The sequence below is a fragment of the Ceratotherium simum genome, chromosome 13 (genome assembly GCF_057802395.1).
Source record: "Ceratotherium simum simum isolate JZ-2026a chromosome 13, ASM5780239v1, whole genome shotgun sequence".
Lineage (NCBI taxonomy): Eukaryota > Metazoa > Chordata > Mammalia > Perissodactyla > Rhinocerotidae > Ceratotherium > Ceratotherium simum.
The window spans coordinates 651,176-678,281 of record NC_141912.1 but is presented as its reverse complement, the minus strand read 5'-3'; the positions used below and the strand labels follow the sequence as shown (position 1 = coordinate 678,281).

General features: G+C 37.7%; 1 protein-coding gene across 8 annotated transcripts in view; it reads left to right on the top strand.

Annotated features, from left to right (window-relative positions):
• EXOC2 (exocyst complex component 2) overlaps positions 1-27,106 on the top strand; it is a 201,388-nt gene that overhangs the window by 51,099 nt on the left and 123,183 nt on the right. For all 8 annotated transcript variants that reach the window (XM_087437910.1, XM_087437906.1, XM_087437903.1 and 5 more), the window contains 5 exons: positions 1,596-1,772; positions 3,663-3,789; positions 16,073-16,186; positions 17,711-17,835; positions 25,893-25,973. In XM_087437910.1, coding sequence (XP_087294036.1) covers positions 1,596-1,772; positions 3,663-3,789; positions 16,073-16,186; positions 17,711-17,835; positions 25,893-25,973 — 624 coding nt within the window. The remainder of the gene's footprint in view (positions 1-1,595; positions 1,773-3,662; positions 3,790-16,072; positions 16,187-17,710; positions 17,836-25,892; positions 25,974-27,106) is intronic.

Sequence of the window (27,106 nt, the reverse complement as noted above, 5' to 3'; positions counted from 1 at the left end):
GAAAACTTAGTCCTAAAGGAACCTTTAAGAGCTGTTATTAGAAAAACAAAAATCCATACATGAATAAATAGATGTTTTAGGGAAATCTCTAAAATGCCTTATCTCAATAGATATAAATGTCTTAAAAATGTACATAGTTTTATTTCTTTATGGTTAATATAACATTCTTACTAAATAGTACTTTAAGTGGTAACAAAAGATGACTTGAATCCCTTCCTACATTTTTTCTTCCATATTTGGCCTTAGTTGAGATCTTCCTGGTATCTGAAAAAAAAAATTGCCAAACTTGACTGCTGAGCACTATAAAATAAAGTTAAATAATGAGAAAAGAAAGTTTGAAGTGTCAGGGTCTTTGCCATATACATTTTGGTTTATTTTGTCCATGAATATTTATTATAGTGGTCTCTGTTTTTGCAGAAATGGAAAATACAGAGGAAATAAGTGAGCAGACTAGCTGGCACTAGAGTGTCCTCGTGGTGGTGTGTTGGTGTTCTGCGTGGGTCTTGTCTTCCTCACTGCAATCTTTCAGTACCTCCCTGGTTGCTTCCCGCCTACACTGTAATTTACATGCCGTGGGGGCCTGAGGTGCCCTTTGAGAATGCCAGTTGACTGTGAGAGCAGAACGTAGTGTAGTGACAGTATCATTAGGGAACCCTAGGGTAGCATGAACTGCCATTCTAGGAATGATATGCAGATATAAAAATGAAATAGTCATCTGGTAATACCTAAGAATGTTTACTGGATTTACCAGACTCCAGGCTATGCCTAAAATAAAGCATCTACTTTGGTTCATTCTGTTATACCATATATAATTGAACACTAGTAAAAGTACTTGCTGGAAGATACATCAATATATTTTTAGGGAATGACATATATATATATTAATATACTTTAGAATTTTATATTAAAAACTTAGACTTTGAATAATAGCAGTAATTTCCCTTCTAACACCTATGAGAGCAATTTAAGATTCTCATAGTCTAAGTAATCTGGAATGCCTAGACATAATTATTATGGTCATTATTTTCTAATTCCATTGATGTTTGAAGAAACTTTTAAATATAATCTAAAATAAGTCTTAAATATTAGAGAAAAAGCAGAATAGATAAAAATCTGTAGAGACAGCAGTATATTTGCAAATAATATTGGGTATATTCAATAATAGAAATAACTAACTATTGAACAAGGAAATGTTATTTCTAGATTTATTTTTCAGTTCATGAAAAAGGCCTGATATTACTAATAGGACAAGAATTGTATTTTCGTGTAATAGACATATCTAAGGTTGTATCATTGTTCTCCGTTTTTTTTTTTTTTAATGAGGAAGATTTGCCCTGAGCTAACATCTGTTGCCAATCCTCCTCTTTTTGCTTGGGGGAGATTCGCCCTGAGCTAACATCTATATCAGTCTTCCTCTTTTTGTATGTGAACCACCGCCTCAGCATGGCTGCTGTTGAGTGGTATAGGTCTGAACCCGGGAACCGAACCCGGGCTGCTGAAGCGGAGCATGCTGAACTTAACCACTAGGCCACTGGGCCAGCCCCCCAGTATCATTGTTCTTTTGAACTTTGTTATGTGTGTGCTTTTATCTTCAGGTTTGACAATTTGTGGACATAATTGCCTCCTGACGGCAGAATGGATGTCGGGGAGTAAAATAGTATGTCGAGTGGGACAAGCCAAAAATGACAAAGGAGACATTATTGTCACAACCAAGTCGGGTGGCAAAGGAACCTCAACAGTCTCTTTCAAGTTACTCAAACCTGAAAAAATAGGTATCATCTTTCGTGACTTTATTCTAAGGAAGAAAATAATAGTTTGTCTTTTAAAATTTAAAACTGATAGATTAGTGTAAATTTATCTACTCTCATATCTCATTAACTTAGAGTCAGTTTATGTTTATTTTAACAGGAATAGGATATTGGTTAAAATTTGCATTATTGTTGAAAAGGCAGTTTCCTGATAACAGTCTGTGAAACTAGGGGTGATGATCAGGAGAGAATTATCACTCTACATCTTTATAAAGTCTGCTCATTTAACATTTTGATATGCCAATTTTAGTTCCCTGATCTTGAATACAATAATTGCATTCCTTTCTATTATACAGTTAAGATTTGAGGTGAAATATCCTCCTGATTTGGCCAAATGAACAATAATATTATGTAAATGATGTTCTCTTTTTCTTCGTTTTCTCCATCATTTGAGGCCTGGATGAAATGTTGCTGCTCTGGTGTGTCTTTAGCCCTCCAAACTAGAAATAACCACTCTTCTCTGTGCCCCATAGCACTTTGTGTGTATTACTTTTTTGTGCACTTAGCACTTGCCTCCTCATATTAGGAGTAGTTAAGAACTTGGTCTGAGGAGCCAGACTCTGGATACTAATCTGGGCTCCAGCACTCCTAGCTGTGGAACTTCAGTGCACAGTTTCTTGTGGGTAAAAGTGAAATAATAGTATTACTCACTCCGTAGGGTTAAATGAGTTAGAACATACATGTAAAGTACTCACACAAAGTAAGTGCTCCATAAGTTAATTTTTAATTATTGTTTTCATAGCTATCTCTGTACATGGCCATCTCCCCTACTAAAATAAGAATAATGTCAGGTTCATCTTTGTGGTCCTGTCACGTCTTGCACACAGTCAATACTTGATAAATGTTTGTATAATGTAGGACTATGACAGGCATAATTAAACCCAGGCTGTACTTCTCTCCTATGCAGAAAAGTCAATAATTTTGCTTAAATTAAATTTAAGACATTTTGACAGAATACAGCATCATCTTACATCATGTTTATACAGCAGATGAAGAAAACGTATTTGAAATCACTAAAACAGGACCTAGCACAGTATAGGCTCAGTAAATGCTTATTGAACCAAACTCAGGAAGATGTGGACTTGAGCATCTTCTCTGGCAAAGTCTCCTGTTGCATCCTGGCAGAACTGTGGGTGCTGATAGAATTAGTGGGTTCACAAAGCGTCAACATAGCTAGAAGGTGCCTGGGATCAAATACTTCCATGAAACCTTCCTAGCCCCTCCTCTCTGCATGCTGGCACTTTGCCCACTTCTGTGCAGCCGAGGCCTGGAGGTGGTAAGCCAGTCAGTCCTATGCCAAGTCCTGTGATTAAGAGCTCAGTCCCGTCAGAGGGTACTGTTTTCAGAGGTTATATTTTGTTCACAGGATCCTCCCAGTCATTTTTCCTGAATATCCTAGTCATTTCCCGTTAGATAAGCCATGCATTCCTTGGAAGGTGTTTGATTCCTTTATATAAGGACTAATTTCTTTATATAAGGATTTCTTTAGATAAATATATAATATATATATATTTTGTTGAATTTACCAAACTAATTTTACTGTTTATTATTTGTATAATACATTTGTTTAGCAGAACTTTTTCTCAGAGGCTTAATTTGTCTTCTCTGTTGAATAATGTACAATGAAACTGTGAACCCAAGAGGTGTTATTTTTGCCTTTTTATAGATTCTTGGGGTTTTTAATCAAGCCACCAGCCATTAAAAAAATCTGAGCTTTTGTGCCCTCAAATCTCTTAAAAATTACCTTCGCGTGCATTTCATATTAGATCTTTAAAAAGTAAAGGAATTTGGCAAGACTTAGAAAGTCCTGGGGGAGTCTGTATCTTATTAAGGATGTGCTCCTCATTTTGGTAGGTATTTTGGATCAGTCTGCTGTGTGGGTTGATGAAATGAATTATTATGACATGCGTACTGACAGGAATAAAGGAATTCCTCCCTTGTCCCTACGTCCTGCTAATCCGCTTGGCATTGAGATTGAAAAGTGAGTACCATCTTGCCTTCAGTTTTCTTTACTTTCAGTTGCTGAAAAGTTTTATATCTTTAGAGTGAAGAGAGTCAAACTCCAGAGACATTCAGGGAAGCATAATTGAAGATGCTCAATTGTTGAGAGACAGGTGTTATTTCCAAAGCCTGCTCAGCTTTGCTATGAGTGAACTTTCCAGTTAGTGAAAACTTTTGGCCAAAACTACTTACCTCTTTAGTTTTGTTAGTTTACACTTTGTGAAGAAGAAAAGTGTCTTGAAACTTTTAATAACTAATGCTTTTAATGATGTGAGAATAAATACATTATTTGGAGTTGGTAAGTTTAAATTTTTAGATGGTACTTGAAATCAAAATAGAATTTTCTATTTGCTTGATTTTTTGGGAAATATTTTAGAATAATTAGGCCCAATGTAGTCTTTCCTTTTATTTATAACTCCTGCCTAATAATTCATACTTACTCCAGACTTATTTACTTTACCATAATTGTGGTAGGTAAATGATATGTTTCAAGATGTCTTGTAACCAAATCTAGAATTTTCTTTCTTTCTTTTTTTGTGAGGAAGATTAGCCCTGACCTAACGTCTGTTGCCAGTCTTTCCTCTTTTTTGCTGAGGAAGATGGGCCCTGAGCTAACATCTGTGCCCACCTTCCTCTACTTTATATGGGGCGCCGCCACAGCATGGCTTGACAAGCGGTGTGTCCGTGCGCTCCTGGGATCCAAATCTGTGAACCCTGGACCACCAAAGCGGAGCACGCGCACTTAACCACTACGCTGTGGAGCGGGCCCCCTAGAATTTTCTTAATCCCTAGTATAATGTTTTAGTAACTTTTATAATTAGTGCCTTTAACCTTATATCTTAACTTAATTAATCTAACACATTATGTCCAATTTATTTTCTGACCTTAGTGATTCTGTTTATGAAGGTATCTAATGAATGAGTCTCCATAAACACTGAAGGTGACAAATTAGTTCTGTTAACACTTTACAGAGCTTCGTTTTAGGTTTTTCTAGGAATGGAGAAAGTTCTCCACTAATCTTTATATATTTAGCCATCAAACCTATTCTTGAAGGCCATTAGTAATTCAGATAGCAGGCTTCTTTGTCAGCTACTGGAGTTTACCCCTGGCTGAGAGGGAGGGAGTCTGTGTTTGTTTTGGGAAGTTCCCACGTGTTGAGAAGGTCCTGGAGCTTTATAGCAGCTTGCAGTGAGCTTGGTCTGCCCTTGGTCACGTCTTTGAAGCTCTTTGGCAGTATGGGTCTTTCTGGAGCTGTTTTAAGGATTTCAGTGCTTTATAAATTAAGAGTTTAAGGATCAAGAAAGTCCAGAAAAGAATGGGAATTGCTAGATATTTATTTGAGCCCAGTTTCAAGCATGAGTAGACTTTGCAATTGATAGTAAACCTTTTTAACGGCTGGCCTGCTGCAGTCCTCTCGAAAGCCAGCTTCTTTCCAAGGCCAGTCACAAAAGAAATGCAGAGCAGGAGGTCCCTTTCGATTGTTCTTTCATAAGGAAGATACAGTTTTGTACATAGGCACAAGGAATATAAGGTTATTGTATGAATTTTGTATCAGGCTTGGACAAAACTTTCAAAGTTAGGATTAACTTGGACGTTTACTATCATAAAATGGATTTCCTTAATTTTTAGTTTGGTGTATAACCCACCCCCTGTTTGATTGCTTTACCTTCTCATGTCCTCCCAACTTCTGATTGTCTTTATTATTCCTGTTATTGCTGCTACCCACAAAAAGATTTGGCTTGAACTCTCTCTAAAAGCACTTTTCCTTAATACATTTCTGGATAATCCTTTGGTAACATTGGTAACGGCAGCCAGGAATAATGGCACTAAAAGTGCTTGGCTCTTCAGAAGTTTTCATTTCTTTCTTCTCTGAAAGGTGGTCTGATTCATTCTGGAGCCAGACTCTTGCAGTTTGAATCAGAGCTCTACCACTTACTAGCTGTGTGACTTTGAGCGAGTTACCTAACTTCTCTTTGCCTCAGTTTCCTCAAGTGCAAAATGGAGCACCTGTGTCGCAGCATGGTTGTGAGGACTCAGTGAGTGAACGTGCTAAAAACAGTGCCTTAGAATAGTGTCTCACTGGTATCAAGTGCTTATAAATGTGAGTCATTATCGCTATGGTTCTTTGCTCTTTTTGTGTATATACTATTCATTCCTCTGCCACTTAGGAAAAGAATCTCTCTTTTTTTTTTTATGGTGAGGGAGATTGGCCGTGAGCTAACATCTGTGCCCATCTTCCTCTATTTTGTATGTGGGACACTGCCACAGCCTGGCTTGATAAGTGGTGTGTAGGTCCACGCCCGGGATCCGAACCTGCGAACCCCAGGCTGCCGAAGTGGAGCATGTGAACTTAACCACTACATCACTGGGCCGGCCCCAAGAATCTCTTTTTAAGGACTATTAAGATTTCAGAGTACTAGTGTCAAAATCTTAAAATAGTATTATTAATTAATTCAAGAAGTGCTTAAAAAGTGATAAAATTAACAATAGTATTTGTTTCAAGCTGTTACTTAAGTTTTAATAATAATTTGCTCAGCCCTGGGATAACTAAAGGATAGTTTTGAAAAGGTAAAATCATGACTCTTATACAAATATAAAATGAATATATCAGAGCTTTTATTTGATTCATTAGTTAATGGGAAAACAAGTAAAATGTTAAAACCAGTTCAAAGGGAATTCCAGAGGACAGACATAATAGGCAATGAGAAATGCTAAAAGATGCGAAACAGGCCGCTTGAGCGGTGTGGTAATCAGTTGCATCTTCACCTGACAGGTATTTCTGTGGCCAGGGGTCCCTGGTCACCATCAGCCCTCCACAAGTTCACTTCACTTTCTGTAACAGGAGTGGCAAAACAGAGAGAAAGGAAGGCACAGATCCTGCAGAGTCAGAGAATGCTGGAAGGCCCTCCACACACTGAAAGGGCATCCAGTAATCTTTTTGCCCATTTAAAGTCTTTTGCAATTTTTCTGGTCAAAAGAAAGAGAGGATAGAGATACTAAGAAGCAAGAAAATGAAAGGTGAAAGTAGGCAGAGGTATAGAAACCAAGAAAAGAGAATGCTTTTGGCTAGAAAAATGGTTTTCCAGGTTCCTTTTAATTTTTTTAAAGATCCTGTCAGGCAAACTGCATTTATTTTATTGAATTCTTTAACCTCAGGTAGAGAAGACTTATTTTTAAAAAAGAGCAAAGAAAAGGAAAGGGAAAGGATATGTTAAAATATTGGTGTGGGTTTTATTTCCTTGACTCAATATTTTTTAGATAAAAGCTTTGGTCTCTGTAGAGTGTGGTGTTATGTTCAGGTTAGAGTCCCTAAGAGCATTGCCTTACTATCTATCTTTTATTTCTGTTTGTTAATGTCAGTTGGGAATTTCTTTTATAATTAAAAGGCTGGAGAGGACCTATTTTTAATTTTTAAAAAAAGTCATTGGAGAAGGAACAACATGGGTTTAATATTACTTTTGTTGAAATATGTTAATTGAGAAGGTTTGAAGAATTATGACTGCTTGTTATAAAATACTCTACCGTGGTTCTGATGAATTATCAGATTAAAGTGGTAAGGGAGCCTTTGGAAGATGAACCAGCTCCTGGTAATTGTGATGTGAATATTTATGGAAATGCTCTTCAGCTGACAGTCAAATGTACAACATGGAACGTTGAGGGGTCCTGTGGTGCTATGGCCAGTTCATCTGCATATGAAAAGCAAGTGAGAGTAACTGTAGTTTTCTTGTTGCTCTTTGGTGTGAGTCCGAGTTTAATAAATATTTTATTGGTGTAACCAGCATTCGTGCTGTCGTCTCGCAGCCCCCAGTTTAACAGCTGGCATTTATTGGCCTCCTTCGACTGCTAACGTCCTTCATAGTCCTAAATTTTTAACTGAAGTTTTGCACACATGGTGCCTTGATACTTATAAAAATGCTACTAATTGCTCAGGAAAAAATAACTTCGCTTTGAACTGAGACTAGGATTTGCTTGTAAAAAGTCTATATTTCTGATTTATTATACCGATTGTCACAAATATAAGTATTCTTTGCACAGCTTAAATTGTAATGGAGACAAACTATTTAAACTGAAAAAGAGGGTAAACACAGGTTCATATTAAGTAAAAGCCTTCACTAGGTTTTATTTCTTCAAAGTAATACTTGCCTAACATAAGAATCTTTATAAGTAATGTTTTTGGAGATAGTACATATGTGGGAGTGAGGACATAAAAACGGAGCTTTGCCCTTGTTTTTATATGATCTGCAACTTTTGTGGTGAGATGATTACCTGGGAACGGCTATCTAGAGTAGTCAGGTGATGCACCACTAATACCTGTTTCATTTCCACGTGGGTTTTATGGGCAATGCAAATCCGATTTTTTTCTCATTGGTTTGACTTTCCAATAGAAAGAAAAGGTGACCAATTTTCCTGCTACATTTAGAAAACAGGGAAAGGTGGCAAAATAATTCTCAGTATAAGTGTAGAAGAGAAGAGCCTTGGATAAATTTACCTTTTAGAAATTTTATAAAAACAGATTTGTGGACTGTGATATAGTGCCTAACTCCAGAAACTGTCAGACCAGAAAAAAAAAAACAACATCAACACACAAACAACCAAAACCAGGTGCATGATATTTAATGCAGCAAAGTGAACACAATGGTGCTAAAAATTTGAAGCTAAAAGAAGTGAATATAATATACACACTCAAAAGAACTATATAAGCCCGCTTTTACTGTTAGCCTCCCTGCCTTTCATCTTTCCCGCTACCAAATCAAGAAAATGTGTTCTCGTCTTTGCAAACAGAGTGACACAGCTGCAACCAGGCATCACTCTAGGTGGGGTGGTTAGAATTTATCTCAAAATGACTTTTGTTGTTTTGCTCACTCACCAGTCATTCCTGCGGGTCGTTCTCATACTTGAAAGTGAATGCTGAGATGTTACAAACGGTCCTGTTAGTTTTATATCTGACTGCTCAATTTATAGACCTGGATCTTCTCATGCGTGGGCTAACCCTTGTCAGAAGATTTAAATCTGAGTTCACACTGCCATCTAATGGAAGGCATATATTTTAGGGGTGGCAAGAGTTGTCAGCTACTGAAACGGTTCTGATTCCTTTGTTCAGATATTTCACAAGTTTACCTAGTAGAGTGTGTGTTGCTTTCACTCTCCAGCTCCATGCTAGTAAATTTACAGTGTAGATTTAGTTTGAATTACTCAGAATATACCTTGGTTTTGCTGACTTGTTAAGCCATCACTACACCTGGTGTGTTACAGCCTCGATCCAGTTACTGTGAACGAACATTTAAGCTTTCACTCTCCAATCTCTATCAGCTTCATTGACATAGTGCTTCTGCCTTTCATAACACTGTGATTAAGACCTTTAGCAATTTTCTGCATTCTAAATGAACTCCACTCTCCCCCTATATTTCTGTCTTTCTAGATTTATAGTTGTGGTTTTATTTTGTCCCTAAGATTCTCTGGCTTTTTGTTTGACAATGCAAATACCAGGTTTAAATCTCAGCTTTACATGCAACCTCTTCGAGGCTGTGTCCTCATTGTAATATGGGAATATTTAACCCACTGTGTTATGAGAATCAAATAAAAAGATACTTATGAAAATAGTCTGTAAAATATAAAGAGCTAAGTGTAAAGAATAAAAATGACAGCAAATAACATTTTTGAGCATTTATTGTGTGTCAGAAACTGCTAAGCCTTCTCTCATGCATTATCTATTTTCATCCTCAAAACATTCCTAAGAGGAAGATATTATGATCCTGTTATCCTCATGAATAAATGGAACTGTAGAGTGGTTAGATAACTTCCCAAGGTTATACGGGCTCATCTGGCAGACTTCGAGGTTGACCCAGAGCCGAGGCTCTTGACCCTGGTTCTTACTGTTGCCTGCCATTATACATGCTGTGATGGGCCACCTCTCCTCTTACAGGTGTGTTCCCCATAGAGTGTCCTTGCTTCTTGGCATTGTCATTCATTGTCTGTTTTTTCCAGATCCTGTAGTTCACATTCCTTTTGAGGTGTTTTGTAAAAGATCAGTGTATTTAGGCATATATTTTGGGATAGAATATTGACTCAGGATGCCTTCAGCTGTAAGTAACAGAAAATGAAAATGAATTTTGTCTTAAACAAAAAAGATATTTAGTTTCTCATAATATACGAAGTCCAGAGATGGTAGACTCCTTGATTGGTTAAGTGACTCACTAATGTCACCAAGATGTAAGGAACCTGGGTTTGCTGTTCTGCTGCCCTTAGCATAACGGTGATTTCCTTCATAATTGCAAAATGATTTAGCGACTTCTGCTGTTGAAACAGTAATAATAATATTATAATAAAAATACAATATTATTGAAACAATAAATAATAAAACAAAATAATGTCTAGAGGCAGAAAGATACTATCTCTTCTTGATTCTCCTTAAAAGTGTGGAGACCTTTCCCGGAAATGCTTCAGCAGATCTTTCCTCAGACATCATTGGTCAAAACAATATCACTCAGTAAATAGCGAGGAAGATATGATAAGCACGATTGGCTTAGGGTAATTGATATTTACTCAGGGAAGCTACCATCACCAGGCTGTGTGGGATTGTTTTGTCTGAGAGGGTGGACAATGAATGTTGGGTCACTAAACAACAGTGAACTTAATTGTGTGATTGGGGGCAAATTGTTTCAGATCTCTGTGTTAGAATTTTGTCATCTTTAATATAATTTCTGTTTTATCTTGTAAGTCTGATTCCTAGTGTAGGTCTCAATACTCTTCTTCCAGTTTAAATAGATATAGTAAGACTAGTAAAAGAGTTTTAATGTCTTCAGTAAGAAATCACTGTAAAATTAACTCAGTCTTAGGGGTGATTATGACGGTTTGGGGACTGGGAGATAGTATTTTGACCAAGAAATCCAGTACTTTTCAAACTCTGCTTTATCCATTTAAGTGCCTGAAGGAGCTATATGTATGAGAAAAAATAGTACATAAGAAATGAGATGCTAGTAGGTGGGTTAATGCTTCAGATCTCACTGTAGAGCTGTCTGGGAGCACATGGCCTAGCCCAAATGTCTAAGGCACCTCCTCACCACTCACACTAATGGCATAATGCCATACTCAGTGTCAGGGTCTTCTGCCCCTCCTCCTCCTGCCCCTGCCCTGATTGAGGAGATGAGGGCTAGAGCCGCAGAAGGCCTGGCTGTGCTCATGTGCTTCTCTTTATTGCCAGGAGACTCCACTGCTGGTGAACATGGCAGGCCCATTCCTGCTCCCTCTTGGGGAAGAGGGTGGTAGGGAGGGACTCCTGAGATAGGAGAGTTTCTTAACAGCTCATCTCCTAGAGGCCTCACTAGACATCAGGCCTTTATCTTGTGATAAAACAGATCTATTTATATTTGTAAAAATTGGGCCGGCCCCGTGGCTTAGCGGTTAAGTGCGCGCCCTCCGCTGCTGGTGGCCTGGGTTCACATCCCGGGCGTGCACCGACGCACCGCTTCTCCGGCCTTGCTGAGGCCGCGTCCCACATACAGCAACTAGAAGGATGTGCAACTATGACATACAACTATCTGCTGGGGCTTTGGGGGAAAAATAAATAAATAAATAAAATTATATTTGTAAAAATAACAATTTAGTACATGTAAATGAGATGTTCCTGAAGTTTAAGAATCAGGTGAATTTTAAATACGGGAAGTTCTAGATAGCTGTAGGTTTGCATCTTTCAATATCACCAGTTTAAGCATTTTAACTGTTTAGGATATAACTTTTTTAATATGTGCCATATATATCCAGTTTTTTTTTACATTTTTTTTACATTTTTTACAATAATTACAATTATTGAGGCATAATTGACAAATTTGTAAGATATTTAAAGTCTACATCTTGGTGGTTTGATATATGTATACATTGTGAAAGGATCCTCACCATTTAGTTAACTAACACATCCATCACTTTCACATATTTATCTTTTTTTTTGGTCAGAACATTTAAGTTCTACTCTCGGGCAAATTTCGAATATATAAAAAGTGTCATCAACTGTAGTCACCATGTTATATGTTAGATCCTCAGAACTTACTCATCTTACAGCTGAATGTTTGTACCCTTTTACCAACCTCTCCCCATTTCGCCCACCCTCCAGTCCCTGGCAACCACTCTTTCAATCTCTGTTTCTATGAGTTTGACTTTTTTTATGTATTCCATGTATTTTTGCAAATCTGATAAGGGGTTTATATCCCTGTATCTGATAAGGTGGATATTGGATTTTGGATATCTGATATCCAAAATATTTAAAGAGTGCATACAATGCAATAGCAAAAACAAAAAAAAACAAAAAAAGACCCCAACAAACTAATCCGATTAAAAATGGGCAGAGGAGCTGAATAGATGTTTTTTCAAAGAAGACTTACAAATGGCTAACAGGTACATGAAAAGTTGTTAAAATCACTAATCTTCAGGGAAATGCAAATCAAAACCACAATGTGATATCATCTCACACTTGTTAGAATGGCTCTTATCAAAAAAACAAGAGATAACAAGCATTGGTGAGGATGTGGAGAAAAGGGAACCCTTGTACGCTGTTGATGAGAATGTAAATTGGTGCAGCCACTATGGGAAACAGTATGGCGATTCCTCAAAAAATTAGAACTAGAACTACCATGTGATCCAGCAATCCCATTTCTGGGTATATGTCCAAAGGAAATGAAATCAGGATATTGAAGAGCTCTCTGCACTCCCATGTTTATTGCAGCATTATTCACTATAGCCAAGACATGGAAACAACCTAAATGTTCAACAGATGAATGGGTAAAGATGATGTGGTATATATACAATGGAATATTATTCAGTCATGAGAAAGAAAGACATCCTCCCATTTGCAGCAGCATGGGTGCACCTTGATCTCCTTATACCGGACAGGGAAAGACAAATACAGTTGTTGTTTTTTTTTAACTAAATATTGTTGGGCATGATTTAACTGTCAGACCTATGGGGACTGTGTAGTCTTAACCATTTTACCATGACATATAATTGCTATATTCTTGTGTTTTGCATCTGCATTTTATACCTTTTTGCTTTACTTGCTATCATTATGTCATACATCCTTCTTTGATATTGTCATTCCTAACTCCAGCCACCCCTCTTCACACTTCTGCTTCGATTATAGGTAGGAAACCATCCAGCCAAAATAAAACTACAGTCCTTTTTGCTGCTTTTTTGCTAGCTGGGTCTTTAATCTGTGAGTTTGAAACTGATCCCTGCTAAATGAGGATTTCATATAGTTGAATAATTTGTAAAGACTATTAATAGTAGGGATTTGGTTGCTGTCGGGTGATTCTTTAGTACTTTTTGATTCTGTTAAGATTATTGAACTTTCTGAGCAAGTGAAGTGTTAGGACTACATAGAATGCCAGTGTAAGTATCGTTTAGAAGTAAAGTTGACCAAAAAGTGGCAGGTGTGCCACATGCACTTCTCCCTAGCACTGATGACAGACCCCACTAATTCATCCTGCCATTCTTTCAGCTTAGACAAAGCCATGTGGTCCTTGACACAGCACTCTAGACAGACACTGCTCACCAGTTAAGACAGAACTGCGGATGTAGCCTCTGTGTATCAGAGGGAAGGGTCCTAGTTACTTAGCTAGGGCTTAGCCTAAGTCTCTGCTCAGTCATTACATTCCCCAAAAGGTCTAACTTGGAGGCATGATGTACAAATAAATAAAATGAGAAAAACTTTCAAAGGTGACAGGATTTCATTACTAAGTAAAGTATTAAATCAGCATGAAGGATCTAAACCAAAATAAGCTTCTAAAAAAAAAAATGTTCTCCAGCTCCCTCTCAAAGACTGCGTCTGGTGAAAATGACCAATGAGCTTATGGATCACACTCCTCCGCCCCAAGAAGATTCAGACTGTAATCTTTTAACTTTTGAAGCCAGTGAGGAAAAGTGTAAGATTGACTTAGTCTTTGAGTTAGTAGAACTGAAGTGGTGCCAGATTCATGTCCATGTCCATCTCTTATTCAAGTCTCATCTCATCTTTGTGTTTGTTACTACAGTGTTAAGCAGTTCTTTTTCTCCCCCTAATTAAAAAAGAAAACTTCATAGCGAGAAAGGTAAGTGTAATGGGAGGTAAAGTGGGACTCTTTCCCTCTTGGCTGAGGTACTGACACAATAGATGTTGAGTTCTAGATTAAAGTGCAGGGTTTACAAAGGAAATCATGGAGCACTGATTTTGCTATTTGCATCCCTTGCCCTATAGAGAGTATGAAGGGTTGAAGGGAGCCCATAGAGAAGGGGAGGATTTGTAAGATTTCCTTGGCGAGAGCTGCACTAGGCTGTGAAGGGGAGGTTTGCAGAATGTGTGCTCTTCTTCAGTCAGGCCTGGTGAGTGTGGCCTCCAAGGAGCCCCCAGGTAAAAGTGTTCCCTGCAGTTTGAGACAGAGGCCCTGGCACCTGAGAGCACTGGAACAGTGCACGTGAACAGTAGAGGTGTCTGCCTTGGAAAGGGTGTTTCCTGGTACTAGATGAACACCTCACTGGAGAGCAGGCTCCAGGCCATTGTAAGTTGTGCTTAAGGGGATTGGTTGCCTGCAAGTCAAGGGGCCCCAGCAGGGAGTACTTTTGGGTCAAGATGGAGTGTGGATCTTGGACTAGACTGTCTAATTTCTGAGTTGAGGTTGTGTTTGTAATAATGTGGCGTTAAGACTTTCTCAGATGAGAGTGAATAGAAGTCATTGGACCTTCCCACATTTTGTTCCAGGGAAGAGACACTGGGCTATAAAATAACGTTGTGTCCTGTCCATACCCTATGAGTTGGGCTTATCCAGGGTATGGGGGTGGGGAACATATTTCAGTCAGAGGGGACAGCAAGATCAGAGCAAGATCATGAAGTAAAAACAAATATGATGTGTGCAGGAAAGTGTAGTCCCTTTGAAGTTGCTGAAGTTTCAGGTTTGAAGATTAGAGTGGCAGAAATGAGTCCTGAGAGATAAGCAGGTTTGGATCACGGAGAGACTTGACGACAGAACTTGGGTTTCATCCTGCATAGATGAAGGGATGGGTCTTTAGTAAGGTCTGCTAGCTCGTAGGCCCTTGGTGGGCAGCATCTGCCTGTTACTTTTGCTCTCAGACACAACTGTCTGACCTCCAGCGTGGAGCCTGACCTATAGTAGATATTTATTTAGTATTTGAACAAATAAATAAATGAATTGATCCAAAAGTTGACTTTAAAAATAATAGCAAGAAAATGAGTTACATGTAATGTATTGGCTGTTATCATAAGCTTTTCTTAAAATTATTCTAGACGTGGACTGTAAATATGAGTACTATGTAGTTAGATCTAATTTTATCAGTAGACATTATCATTCGGCATTAGTATGTATTAAAACAACTGTCATATAGGTCTTTAACAAAAAGCATTTTTTTTGTGTGTGGAAGATTGGCTCTGAGCTAACATCTGTTGCCAGTCTTCCTCCTTCCTTTCTTTTCTTTCCCCAAAGCCCCAGTGCATAGTTGTATGTCCTAGTTGTACGTCCTTCTAGTTCTTCTATGTGGGACGCCACCTCAGCATGGCTTGATGAGCGGTGTGTAGGTCCGCGCCCAGGATCCAAACCCGTGAAGCTGGGCTGCCGAAGCAGAGCGTATGAAGTTAACTGCTACACCACCGGGCTGGCCCCAACAAAAAGCATTTTAACAAACTGATTTAATGTTTTTATTTTATTTTATTTTTTTTAAACTTTATTTATTTATTTTTCCCCCCAAAGCCCCAGTAGATAGTTGTATGTCATAGTTGCACATCCTTCTAGTTGCTGTATGTGGGACTCGGCCTCAGCATGGCTGGAGAAGCGGTGCGTCGGTGCGTGCCTGGGATCCGAACCTGGGCCGCCAGCAGCGGAATGCGCGCACTTAACCGCTAAGCCACGGGGCCGACCCCTGATTTAACGTTTTTAATTTTAGTGTATCCAAATTTTGATTTTTATTATTGAGTATGGAATGATTTCATGTTTGGATGGATTTCATAAAGTATCAACTCAGCCTCTTTGAACCTTATGTTCTTTTATTGATGTAATTTCTGTACTTTAATTTCCTATCCTATATATCCAGTCAAAGTTTGTATGATAAGAAATCAGTTCAGGTATAGGAAATACATTTTGTACACACATACAAACCTAGGTACCATATGTATGTATAATTGTGGTGGTTTTTATTCATATTTATTACACTGGATACTCTGGGATGTCTGTTACATCTTTGTAGTTATAGCTCTTGAATTATATTTTAAACCTTTTTTTCTCCCTCAGAAGTAAATTTCCCCAGAAGGACTTAGAAATGCTATTCCCTGGAATGAGTGCTGATTTTACAAGTGAGAATTTTTCAGCTGCCTGGTATCTTATAGAGAATCACTCAACCACCAGGTTAGTGGATGTTGGACTATTGACTGTGAACTGTTTCCCTCGGGTGTGGCGAATAGGATCATACAGTAGCATGGGTTTTAGATGTGGCTCTGCCAATTAGGAGCCCTTTGACTTTGGGTGAGCTCATGAACGTGTCAGGGTATCTATTTCCTTATTTATAAAATGGGATTATTAGAGGACCCTTGTTTCCCACTATCATACCGTTTCTATATGTTTCATTATTTGTGCAGCCCATCAAAACTTCATGGAGTCTCAGCTAGGTACCTAAACTGATGCATCTGAATGTGACCTCTTCCTATTCAAATAACAAAACTTGCAAGTCCTAGTGTAAACTAGAGAAGACACCTCTTTCCCTGCCATAGAGCAAAGAAGATGAGTTGGTTTATCATTTTGCAAAGACTTGGCTTAAAATTAGCCAAAAAATAGATGAGGTCATATTTCCAAATTAAACTACTCCTTTTTGTTTGCTGATTACATTGTACCCACTCTCTCTACAAGAGCAGGTTTGTAACTTTTTTGCAAGACTGGTTTAAAACTATTACATTTAGTAAAAATGTTTGAATAAATGAATGGTTTATTGCTTAAAATTTATATTCTTGAATAGCCAAGTTTGTTAAAACTTGGGTTTTAACAAGAATTTGGGAGAAATTCTTCCTTCACCTATTAGGATGAAAACCATTACTAGAAAACATGAGGAGAAGTTGGTGTATACAGAGAATGAATTTGGCGTGATAAATTTTTAAAGCAGATGTCTGAAATCTTTCATTGTAGAAGATGGTTCTCATTTTACATTAAGGATATGCTTCTTCCTTTACTGTAAGTCAGAACTGATTGATCTCTGTTTTCTGTGTAGGGCTTTCATGGCACTCAAGAATATATTCAAAGTTTTATAGCCAGATTTTCTTAGCTGAAATGGAAATAAAACTTCTGAAATATAGAGGCCTACCTATTTTTTCTCTACTTGAGACCTAGAGATAAAATATTGTGGTCTTTTTAGTTATTTAAACTGTGCATTGATCCCAAGGTTTTCTGTAATTTCTCTACTAATGACAGAGGACTGGGCGTTGCTTTGGTGAGGATGGCAGTAGGCCCAGCTTGTATCCAGAACACGGAAATGAACACAGGGGATCCTGCCTTAGAGAGCATCCACCGCTGCGTGACCTAGGTCTTCCCATCAGGGAGATGATACTCAGAACTCCTTACCTGGCAAATCATATATATGATATATGTCAGTTATAAAAATGTCTGCATGTATATTTACTTTTTACGGGTCTGACATATTCTGAATGACCATTTGAGGGCTACAAAACTCTTTTATAGCTGCTGTAATTTTGGCATTCATAGTAAGTAAAAGGTTTAGATCTAGGTAAGAATTTGAAAGCTTTTTGTTTTCATCTGGTTACATATTATTATCAATCTGTATCTTTCTTAACATAGGCATCAGTATTTTACAGTTAATGCATTATCTTACTTCTTTTTACTTGTTAGGAGTCTCAAACTTTTGGTTTCTTTATTTCATTTTAGTTTTGAACAGCTCAAAATGGCAGTCACCAACCTGAAGAGACAGGCTAGTAAGAAGAGCGAAGGCAGTCTGGCGTATGTGAAAGGGGGTCTTAGTACTTTCTTTGAAGCACAGGATGCCCTCTCAGGTAAGGCGACCCTCAGAGCCATCTGCAGGGACTTGCGCAAGGGAAACCTGACACTGTGCTTGTGGAGTGTTTACAGGGTGTGACATTCGTTCTGTATTTATAAAAGTATAGATATTTGTTGCAGACTAGGCTGGAATCTCTTTGAAGAGTTGGCACTTTAAATATTTGTCTCTGAGGCTTTTGTTCACCCATTGTATATGTGTGAAATAGGAGACTACTTTGCCTCTCCACAATGCCCAATCTCCAGGGCTGGTAAGAAATTAAATCCCAATGGGTAAAATTCTGCAATTTTTAAAATCCTTTTACAGCCATAGGTATTCTTTGAATATCTATGTGACTGTTTCTTTAAATGTGACCCATTGTGTGTTTAGTTTGGAGAGGACTGATGAAAAGGTATTATTCTTTACAGCCATCACCCCGCTAGCCCTATACACAGTAGTTAACGGTTCACCATCCCTGTCGTCATCTTTATGTGTGAGGGAATTGTGTTAAATAGAAATAGCATAGCTTTAGACATTTCAGGGAAGGATATTGGGTAGGTTTTTTTTCTAAAACTGCCTTTAATTAATAGAAATCAAATTATTGTTTATCTAGTAAAAAGTAAAATATATTAATAAAAGTTAGCCCACTTCTTTGTAAAAACAAAGACACTTGTAAATAAGTACCTGAATAGGTAAGTGTCTGTAACTCTAACTGTAGACTGAGAGGCAATATCATCTTAAATTCAGACTTAATTTTTTTAAAGATTTTATTTATTTTATTTTTTCCCCCCAAAGCCCCAGTGGATAGTTGTGTGTCGTAGCTGCACATCCTTCTAGTTGCTGCACGTGGGACTCGGCCTCAGGATGAACGGAGAAGTGGTGCCTCGATGCGCACCCGGGATCCGAACCCGGGCCGCCAGCATCGCAGCGTGCGCACTTAACCACCAAGCCACAGGGCCGGCCCAGACTTAATTTTTTTAAATAAATTTGTATTCTTAAAGTATAGACATTCTTTTATTGTTTTTAAAACCCTTCTCCTCCTGGGCCAAACATGCATAGTTGACTTCTGACAAGTTAAATGTGCATCTGATACAGCTCTTTCCTTGCAGGTACAAGTTAGGTTTTTGGAGTAAAATATGAATGCCTAAGAGGGAACAGAGAAGTTAGGTAATCGTTGATAAATACTCTATGCCTTGTATTTTCTGGTGGTATACTTTTCTTTCTTTGTGCTTATTGATAGTCTCTCTAAGTGATGGATCAGTGGGTTCAAGTGGGGTGGGCACTGGAAGTTGCACACTTTTGGAATTCTACTTTATACGTTTTATTTTAGTTTGTTTTTTCCCTGAAGTTTTCTATTTCATCAAGATTTTCATGTTAATTAGCATTGCATTATAATTGTTAAATCATTTAAAATTCATGTTATTATTAATTCAGTTAATTTGTGTTCTAGTTCCTTTATTTACATTGATTTGTTAGTGATGCTTTTTTGTGTTTTTAAAATTTGAAATTTTAATTTTTCTTTTTGATTTAGTAATTTGTAGTGGATTTTTTTTAAGTTAGTTTCTAGTCTTATAGTATTATGAAAAGAAAATGTGTCTAATATATGTCAATTTTTTGTAACTGTGCCAAAGGTGTAAAATTGGGGGGGGGGCACATTTGATGTATTATCAGTGCCTGATTAATTACATTATTTAAATCTAGGTTATTTATAATAAACATGCCAGACAAATCTCCCTCTTTAATTTTGATTCTGTCCATTTTTCTTTGTATGTAAAACACGTTTACTTAGTAACTTTTGATGGCTTGGATTGTCTTGATATTAATATTATATTATAATGTAGTAATAATAACTGCAAAATTAGAGGCAATTCTCAGGACCACCCACAGGTTTGATAATTTGCTAGAAGGACTCATAGAACTCACTGAAAGCTGTTTTACTCACATTGTGGTTTATTATGTGAAAAGATAAAAGTCAGCCAAGGGAAAAGACGCATGGGGCAGGGTCCAGGAAAGGCCAGTCATGGAGCCTTGGTTGTCTTCTCGCAGTGGAGTCGTGGGCAGCACTGACTTTCCTGGTAATGATGTGAGACAGTGTGCATGGAGTCCTTCAACCAAGGACTCTCACCCAAGCCTTGGTGTCCAGAGTTTTTAGTGGGGCTCTGTCACATAGATGTCGTCGACTGCCCCAGTGGCTGGCCTCCCTCTCCAGTCCCTCTGGAGGTGGAGTTCTTGCTGAGTGACCCAAAGCCCTCACTGTAAATCACATTGTTAGACTCTCTGGTGAGCCCAAGGCCCCGAGTCAACAAAGACATTTTTATCAAGGAAGATGTTTGAGGAGCTTAGGGATCACCTCCCTGGAGCTGAGGGGAAAGGCTAGATCTCTCTTTGGGCAAGATTAAATTACAGTAACATAATGTCAACATTCTATACTCTTTGTTTTGTACACATTTCCTGGGTATATTACCTATCATATTCTTTTTAACGTTCAGAAATTTTGATTTTGGCATCTCTCTCGTAAGCAACATGTGGTAGTATTTTTAATTTTTTATACTGTTCTGAGTCTTTGCCTTTTTTTCTTTTGCTGAGGAAGATTCACCCTGAGCTAACATCTGTTGCCAGTCTTCCTCTTTTTGCTTGAGGAAGATTTGCCCTGAGCTAACATCTGTGCCAGTCTTTCTCTATCTTGTATATGGGTTGCTACCGCAGCATGGCTTGATGAGTGGTGTAGGTGTGCACCGGGGATCCATACCCGGGCTGCCAAAGCAGAGTGTGCTGAACTTAACCACTAGGCTCAGGGTGGGCCCCAGTCTTTCCCTTTTAATAGAAGAATTTGAGCCATGTACATTTATCATAACTAAAATTATTGTCCTTTTGTTTTGTTGTTTTAGTATTATTTTCTGTTTTTCATTTTTCCCTCTGTGCTGTATAGACCATGTTGTTTGCAGATTTGGGAGAAATGTTTTTGGATCCTATTATAGGTTGTCTTTTGACTCCTGTTGTGTATGACAACAGTTTAGCACATCTTTATTTCTCATAGTCATTCCTTTCTTCTTATCTTAATTTAATCTGAAGTTATAGACCTAGCTTCTTACTTTACCTTTTTTTTTTCCATTTCATTATTCTGTTTCTAGATTTATTTTTGTCTTTTGGCATTTAATTTCATAACATATTTATCACAATTATTTAAAATTTGCCATATACCCACGTACATTTAACTTGCTTTAATGTTTACTGCCAGCCAGTCATTTTATATTTCATCTTTTCTATCTTTGAATTTTTTGTTTTGAACTGTGGGCTATATTTTTTGAATTCTTGCATATCTGGAAATGACTCTTGCTTTCAATCCTGAACAACCATTTGGCTTTAAGAGAATTATTTTCTGAAAACATTAGTTCATTGTCTTTTAGTGTTGCAGAGAGCAAGTCCTAAGCCAACGTAATTCTTTATTACTTGTGGATGAATTGTTTTTCTCTCTACCTAAATGCTTAAAAGATATATTTGTTTAGCCTTGCATTTAAAAAAAAAACACCTTTTTAGGATATGTTGGAATGTAGGTCTTGTTTTTGCTCATTTTACCCAACACTTGATTAGCTTTTAGAATCTGTAAACTCATATCTTCAGTTTTTAGCCCTTTTCTTTTGTTATATCAGGTATCATTTATGGTTTGTCCGTCAGTGGCCTGTATAAAATATTGCTCTTTCTCCCTGCTGCCCTGTGTGGTGCCCAGCACCCTCCTTCTTTCATTCAACTGCTAAGTTGCCCAGCAGTAGGATGCTACTGCTGGTCTCCTGCTTCCTGCCATGCTGGGTGCTGGGAAATGTAGTCTCTAAATGGTTGTAAATGGAAGGGAGTTGTTGGAGGTGAGAAAGATGGGGGAGCAGAACTATAGTCCTGAAGATAGTTATGAAAAAATTTGAAGATGTTTCTGGTGTGTGCTACCCTTGTGTTACAGACTTAGGCTAGATAGAGATGACAGAGTATAAATAAATGCCTTTGTCTGCTCTGTTTCTTACCATCTGGTTCTTGCCTTGGATTGAGTGGACTATGCCATATGCAGTCCAAGCATGTTTGTTTCAGTCCATCCCAATCAGGTGTACAGTTAGTGGCTGTTACCTTCTTGTGTGGCCTTTATTTATCTTTCGGTTTTTATGATCTTGTCAGTATCCTTTTTTCATGTATGTACCCATGAGTATTTTAATTAGAACTTGACAAGAAGTGTGTCTGGCATAACTAATTTGCCAGTGTTAACCTTAGTGTGTTTGTAATAGTTTTTTTCTCTACTATATTGTGCAAAAATATTCCCAGCACCATATTTCACTTTTCCATGGCGGTCACGCTGCCATTGTCTTCTGATCCCTTGAAGTCCTGATGAGCCACGGCTTCTCACCAGATCCTTTTCACACCAGTCCTCCCATGTGGCGGTGATATTTGTGGAGCTTCTCATAACCTTAAAGGCCTTTTTCAGTTCCTCAGTGCCTTCTGACTGTCACCTTTGTTTCAGTGACCGTTTCCCTGACTGCGCCTTGAGCTTGTCAGTTGTATAGTCAATCACTTGTTTGTTAGTGGCAAGTTCAGCATTATCACTTGATCCTTTTGAGAACTGTGGGCCCAAACTGTGTGACTTACTCTTTTTTATGATATACCAGAATAAGGAATACCCAAGTAGAGAGGCCAAAGCAGAGTAAGTAACACATGTTGTTCATGCTTGTTCTGCCCTCCTGTGTTACTTCATTGCTGCTACTCCAGGTACTGGGAGCCATAACTGATTTTTTGGCATATTCTGTTGTTAGTGTCTGTTGATGTATGAAGATAATCTAGGCAGGTTTGGTTATCTAGGACTCAGTTATCTACGTGATAATCCTTTATACCTGTTAGTCTTCTACGTAGTAGTTGTGATTATTTTATTATTTATGGGTTTTTTTTCAATGTAACTGAGGAAGGAAATGATTCACAAATTACCTAACCAATTTAAATATAATTTATATATGATTTAGCCCTCTGATAAAAATTTGGTAGAATAAGAAGTAGAAACTAAATGTTTGAAAAGCTCTTTATAAATTCAAATTATTAATACATCTCCCCCTAACCCTTCCTAGTCTCCTATTTTAGTAACTGTTATCCTCAGAGGTTGGCACGTGGGTCAGATTAGGCCATGCCCTGTCTTTATACGATCCAGGAGCTGCACATGGCTGTGTTTTTCAAGGGTTATTCAGAAAAAAAGAGCAAAGGAGAAGCAGAAGAACGATGATAGAGGCCCTATGTGGCCCACAAAGCCTAAGCTCATTGCTGTCTGGTTCTTTATGGAACTGGTTTGCCAATCTCTGACCTAGTTTGAATCTTCCTGTCCCACACAGGCGGGTAGTAACACACAGACGTTAAGTATGGAGGTCACAGTGTGCCTGACGCTGAACCCTGCAGGTACTGCGTGTACACATGTCATTGCTTAGTGCCTCACTGAATAGTGGCAGTATATAAATGTGTGAACAGATACTATGAGTTTTTTGATTAAAATTTGCAAATTTGATGTCTGCATTTGATTAGAGAGTGAAATAAAACAACTAATGTCAGTGAAACAATGGGCAGTCTTTCTACAACTCTGATTTTTCTTTGAACAGAAGTTTTATATACATGCTTTTTTTTGTTTCCCAAATATAAATTTATAGTGTTCAACTGCTTCACATATTTAAGTTTTAATAGATTAGAAATAATAACAAACCTGTGATCATGTACCAAGTTGCTTATTGAGTTATACTATTTAAAAATGTTTTCAGAGAAAATAAAAGGTCTAGTGAACCAGACATTGGGTTATTTGGTTTAATTTTCTGGAAAATAGGGTTGCCTTTATCAGATCCCAGTGTCTTTCGGTCCTCATACTTGGCTGACAGCTTGAGAGTGGCTCTGCTGTGGTGGAGATGGGCGGCAGGAAGCTGCTTTGTCAGCAAAAAAGGTCTGTAAACTGAGCTGGGGGAGGCAGGCTCACCTCGTCTTGACCTGCTGATCAGTGATGGGTTTTGTCAGCAACAGAAAATGTGGTTGCGTGATTTCCTTTAATGCTCATTTTGACTTAGAAAGTAGGGTTCGAGGCAGGGCTACTATGAGATGTGACGTCTTATTGTCCTGGACAAACCACACGCAGTTCCTGCTTCATAGAATGCAGCATGTGCTGAGTGTTCTTTTGCAGCCAGGATTGTCAGAAAATCACAGCAGCATTTAAATAAGTAGTGTGAGCAGATTTGGTTGCACAGAACATAGAAGTCTTTCTAGTTTCTCTTTCTAATATTTGGGTATTTTTATCTCCTTTCCTTAAAGATACGGAAGTTCGTTTCCATTTAACTTAACAAGTTCAAGTTAAGTTTAGGCTTTTATATGTGGAAACATTGTATGTCACCATTACCACATAATTCAAATTTGAAACATTAAAGAAATAACTTTCTTTTCACTCCTGAATCAACCAAGACAATTAAAAATCTAGTGGCTAATTTTTTCCCCCAAATATGTTTCTTTTTCTTTCTATGAATGTGTTTCTTCAACAGAGAAGCAGTTTATTTATTTTAGAATTTCAAACAAAATTTGAGGTTGCTTTACAAAAAAGGACAAGATCAGGATTAGAAACTAATTAAAAGAAGCAGAGAAATAGATGTTAGCATGTATTGAGAATATGTTATGTTATAGTGCATTTGAGCACTGAATTTGACCCAGAATTTTCTAACCAATGAGTTAAGGGAAACAAATTGTAATTGATTAAAGAAACATACATCTTTTTTTTGGCCTAGACAGACTTTTTATTTCTCTCCCATAAATCTGCAACCCATGACTGCTGGGTTGAGGCAAAATAAGAAAGAGTTTGACATTCTATTTGAATGGTAGAGAATAGCTAATGTGTAAGAGTGACGTTAACTTCAGCATACTGGCTGTGAAACCCGTGGAGTTTTGAGTATTTGAGTTTTTGCTAGAGCAAGATATGTGAAAGAGTAAAATCCTGTGTGTTTTAGCAGCTATTATTTTGGAAAGAAATCTCTTTTATTGGCAACTGAATGCAGTTCCCAACTGGCATAATAAGTCTATTATTCTCATTTTACAGATGTGAAAACAGAAGCTTAGGCAGTTTAAGTTGCCTGCCTATGTAATGTGGACGGTATGGGGTGAGGTTTTTTGTTCTGGGATCAGACTGCTTGAGTTCAAATTTTGGGTTTGGCTTTGTGACCTTGGTCAATTTATTTAATTTCGCTGAGCCATGGTTTTCCCATCTATGAAATAGAAATAATATTAGAACATACATTGGCTTCTTACAAGATGATCCGTATGCTCTAGAAACTTATCATAGTGCTTAGCTTATGGTCATGGCTCAATTAATGTTTGCCTTGCTGTTTTTATTATGTTACAGTTTGGAATTTGAAATTGTATTTGGCCATTTTATTTTGAAAATTTTCTTAGTGCTTCACCTAAGTAAGCCTGATTTGCTGGTTAAAACCTTCCCTCTTCAGTAGGTAAATATAAATTAAGTGATTTCCTAATAATCTTTATCAGAACCATGCAGACATGTATCTATAATAGCAAAAAACTCCAATATAATTTGTACATCTGCAGTTGATGTTACTAGATATTTCTTGGGAACCTCCAGGGAAATAATTATGGAATGAATAGAACGTGAATAATGTGTATTTTGCCATGTTATATCCCAGGGCTAAAATTAAATATTTTGAGGTTGATTTCTATTTTGCAGATGGTGAAACCGAGAAATAAGAATGACTTTTCCTGTGGCCAGATAGCAAAGATATGAGTTACTTAAGTCTCACTTTTCTTGTGTAATTCAACTGTTTTTACTACTCAACTTTGATGATCAGATGACTATGTGTGTTATATACTAGTTTAATAGTGTTAAGCTGTGAGGAACTTAGACTAGACTGATGTCTGCTGGTTGGTTACTTTGCAGAGTTTGTGCACAGTTTTTGCATGTTTGTGCTTCTTTCCAGCAGTGAAAATAATATGACCATTTTTTATTAAAGCTGTTTAAAAATTACATGCATTCCCACCCATTAAAATGGGCTACATTTTAACTAGATGGTTTTTTTCTAGCCATCCATCAAAAACTAGAAGCGGATGGAACGGAAAAAGTAGAAGGATCCATGACGCAAAAACTGGAGAATGTTCTGAACAGTAAGTTTTGTCCTACTACCCAAAACTATTTATGGACTTAATAACAAGCTTTAATATAGTTCTTGGACCTGATTTCACAGAACAAGACAGTAAGTTGCATTTTAGTATTTATTTCTAAATAGTAATGATTTAATGAACATAAAGGGGAATAAAAACGTTGAAAATGAATGTTCTGTTTCTGTTTGCATTTTATTTATGAGAAATCATAATTTGAAAACAAGCCAATATACTTCTTAAGAAGTAAAATTTGCTACCATAAAAGAGACCAGTATATAAATAGCATCGTCAAAGATAGAAAAGCGTGGAGGCAGCAGCCAGGGTTGTCATTGACCAAAATCCTGAAAAAGCATCTTCAAGTAATGACTAATAATTTATGTCAAATTCAGTTATCCATTTTTATGTTCTTACCTATTCCAAGAGTATAGAATAGTGCTGTCTGATAAAACTTCTGTGATGATGGAAATGTAGCTATTGAGCGCTTAAAAAGTGGCTAGTATTGCTGAGGAATTTAATTCTTACTTTTATTTAATTTTAACTAATTAACTTTAAATGGAAATGGCCCCCTGTGGCTGGTAGCTGTTGTATTAGACAGTGCAGGTGTAGACATGGAGTGCAGGTGTTAGAGCAGCAGTGGTGGTAGTAGCAGCTGAAACTGTTGCGGTGCTCACTAAGGGTCAGCTATTACTCTAAACATTCTGTGTGTATTTAGTCCTCACAATAACTAATGAGCTTTGTTCTATCTCCATTTTGTTGATGAAAAAACAGGCCAAGAAAGACTAAATGAGTTACCTAAAGTCATATGTGTAGTAAGTGGCAGAGCTGGGATTTATATGTATAAATCTGGCTCCAAATTTGTGCTTTAAACTGCAGACGGGCCTTGTCGTGCCTGGTTTTGACATGCATGAATTTCAGTTACCACAGGGCAGTTAAATACAGTCGACCCCAACACCATAGTTCAGATGTCAGTTATCATGGTATATTTGCCATAATTGCATAAAGTGCAAACTTGGCTACTAGCTCTTCAGTCCACACATCACTTCATAAATAACAGATGCACAGGATGGTCGTGACCAGCTACGTCTCTTCCTTCAGAGTTTGTTGGTGACTGGTCATTGCACACCTGGTATCAGTTT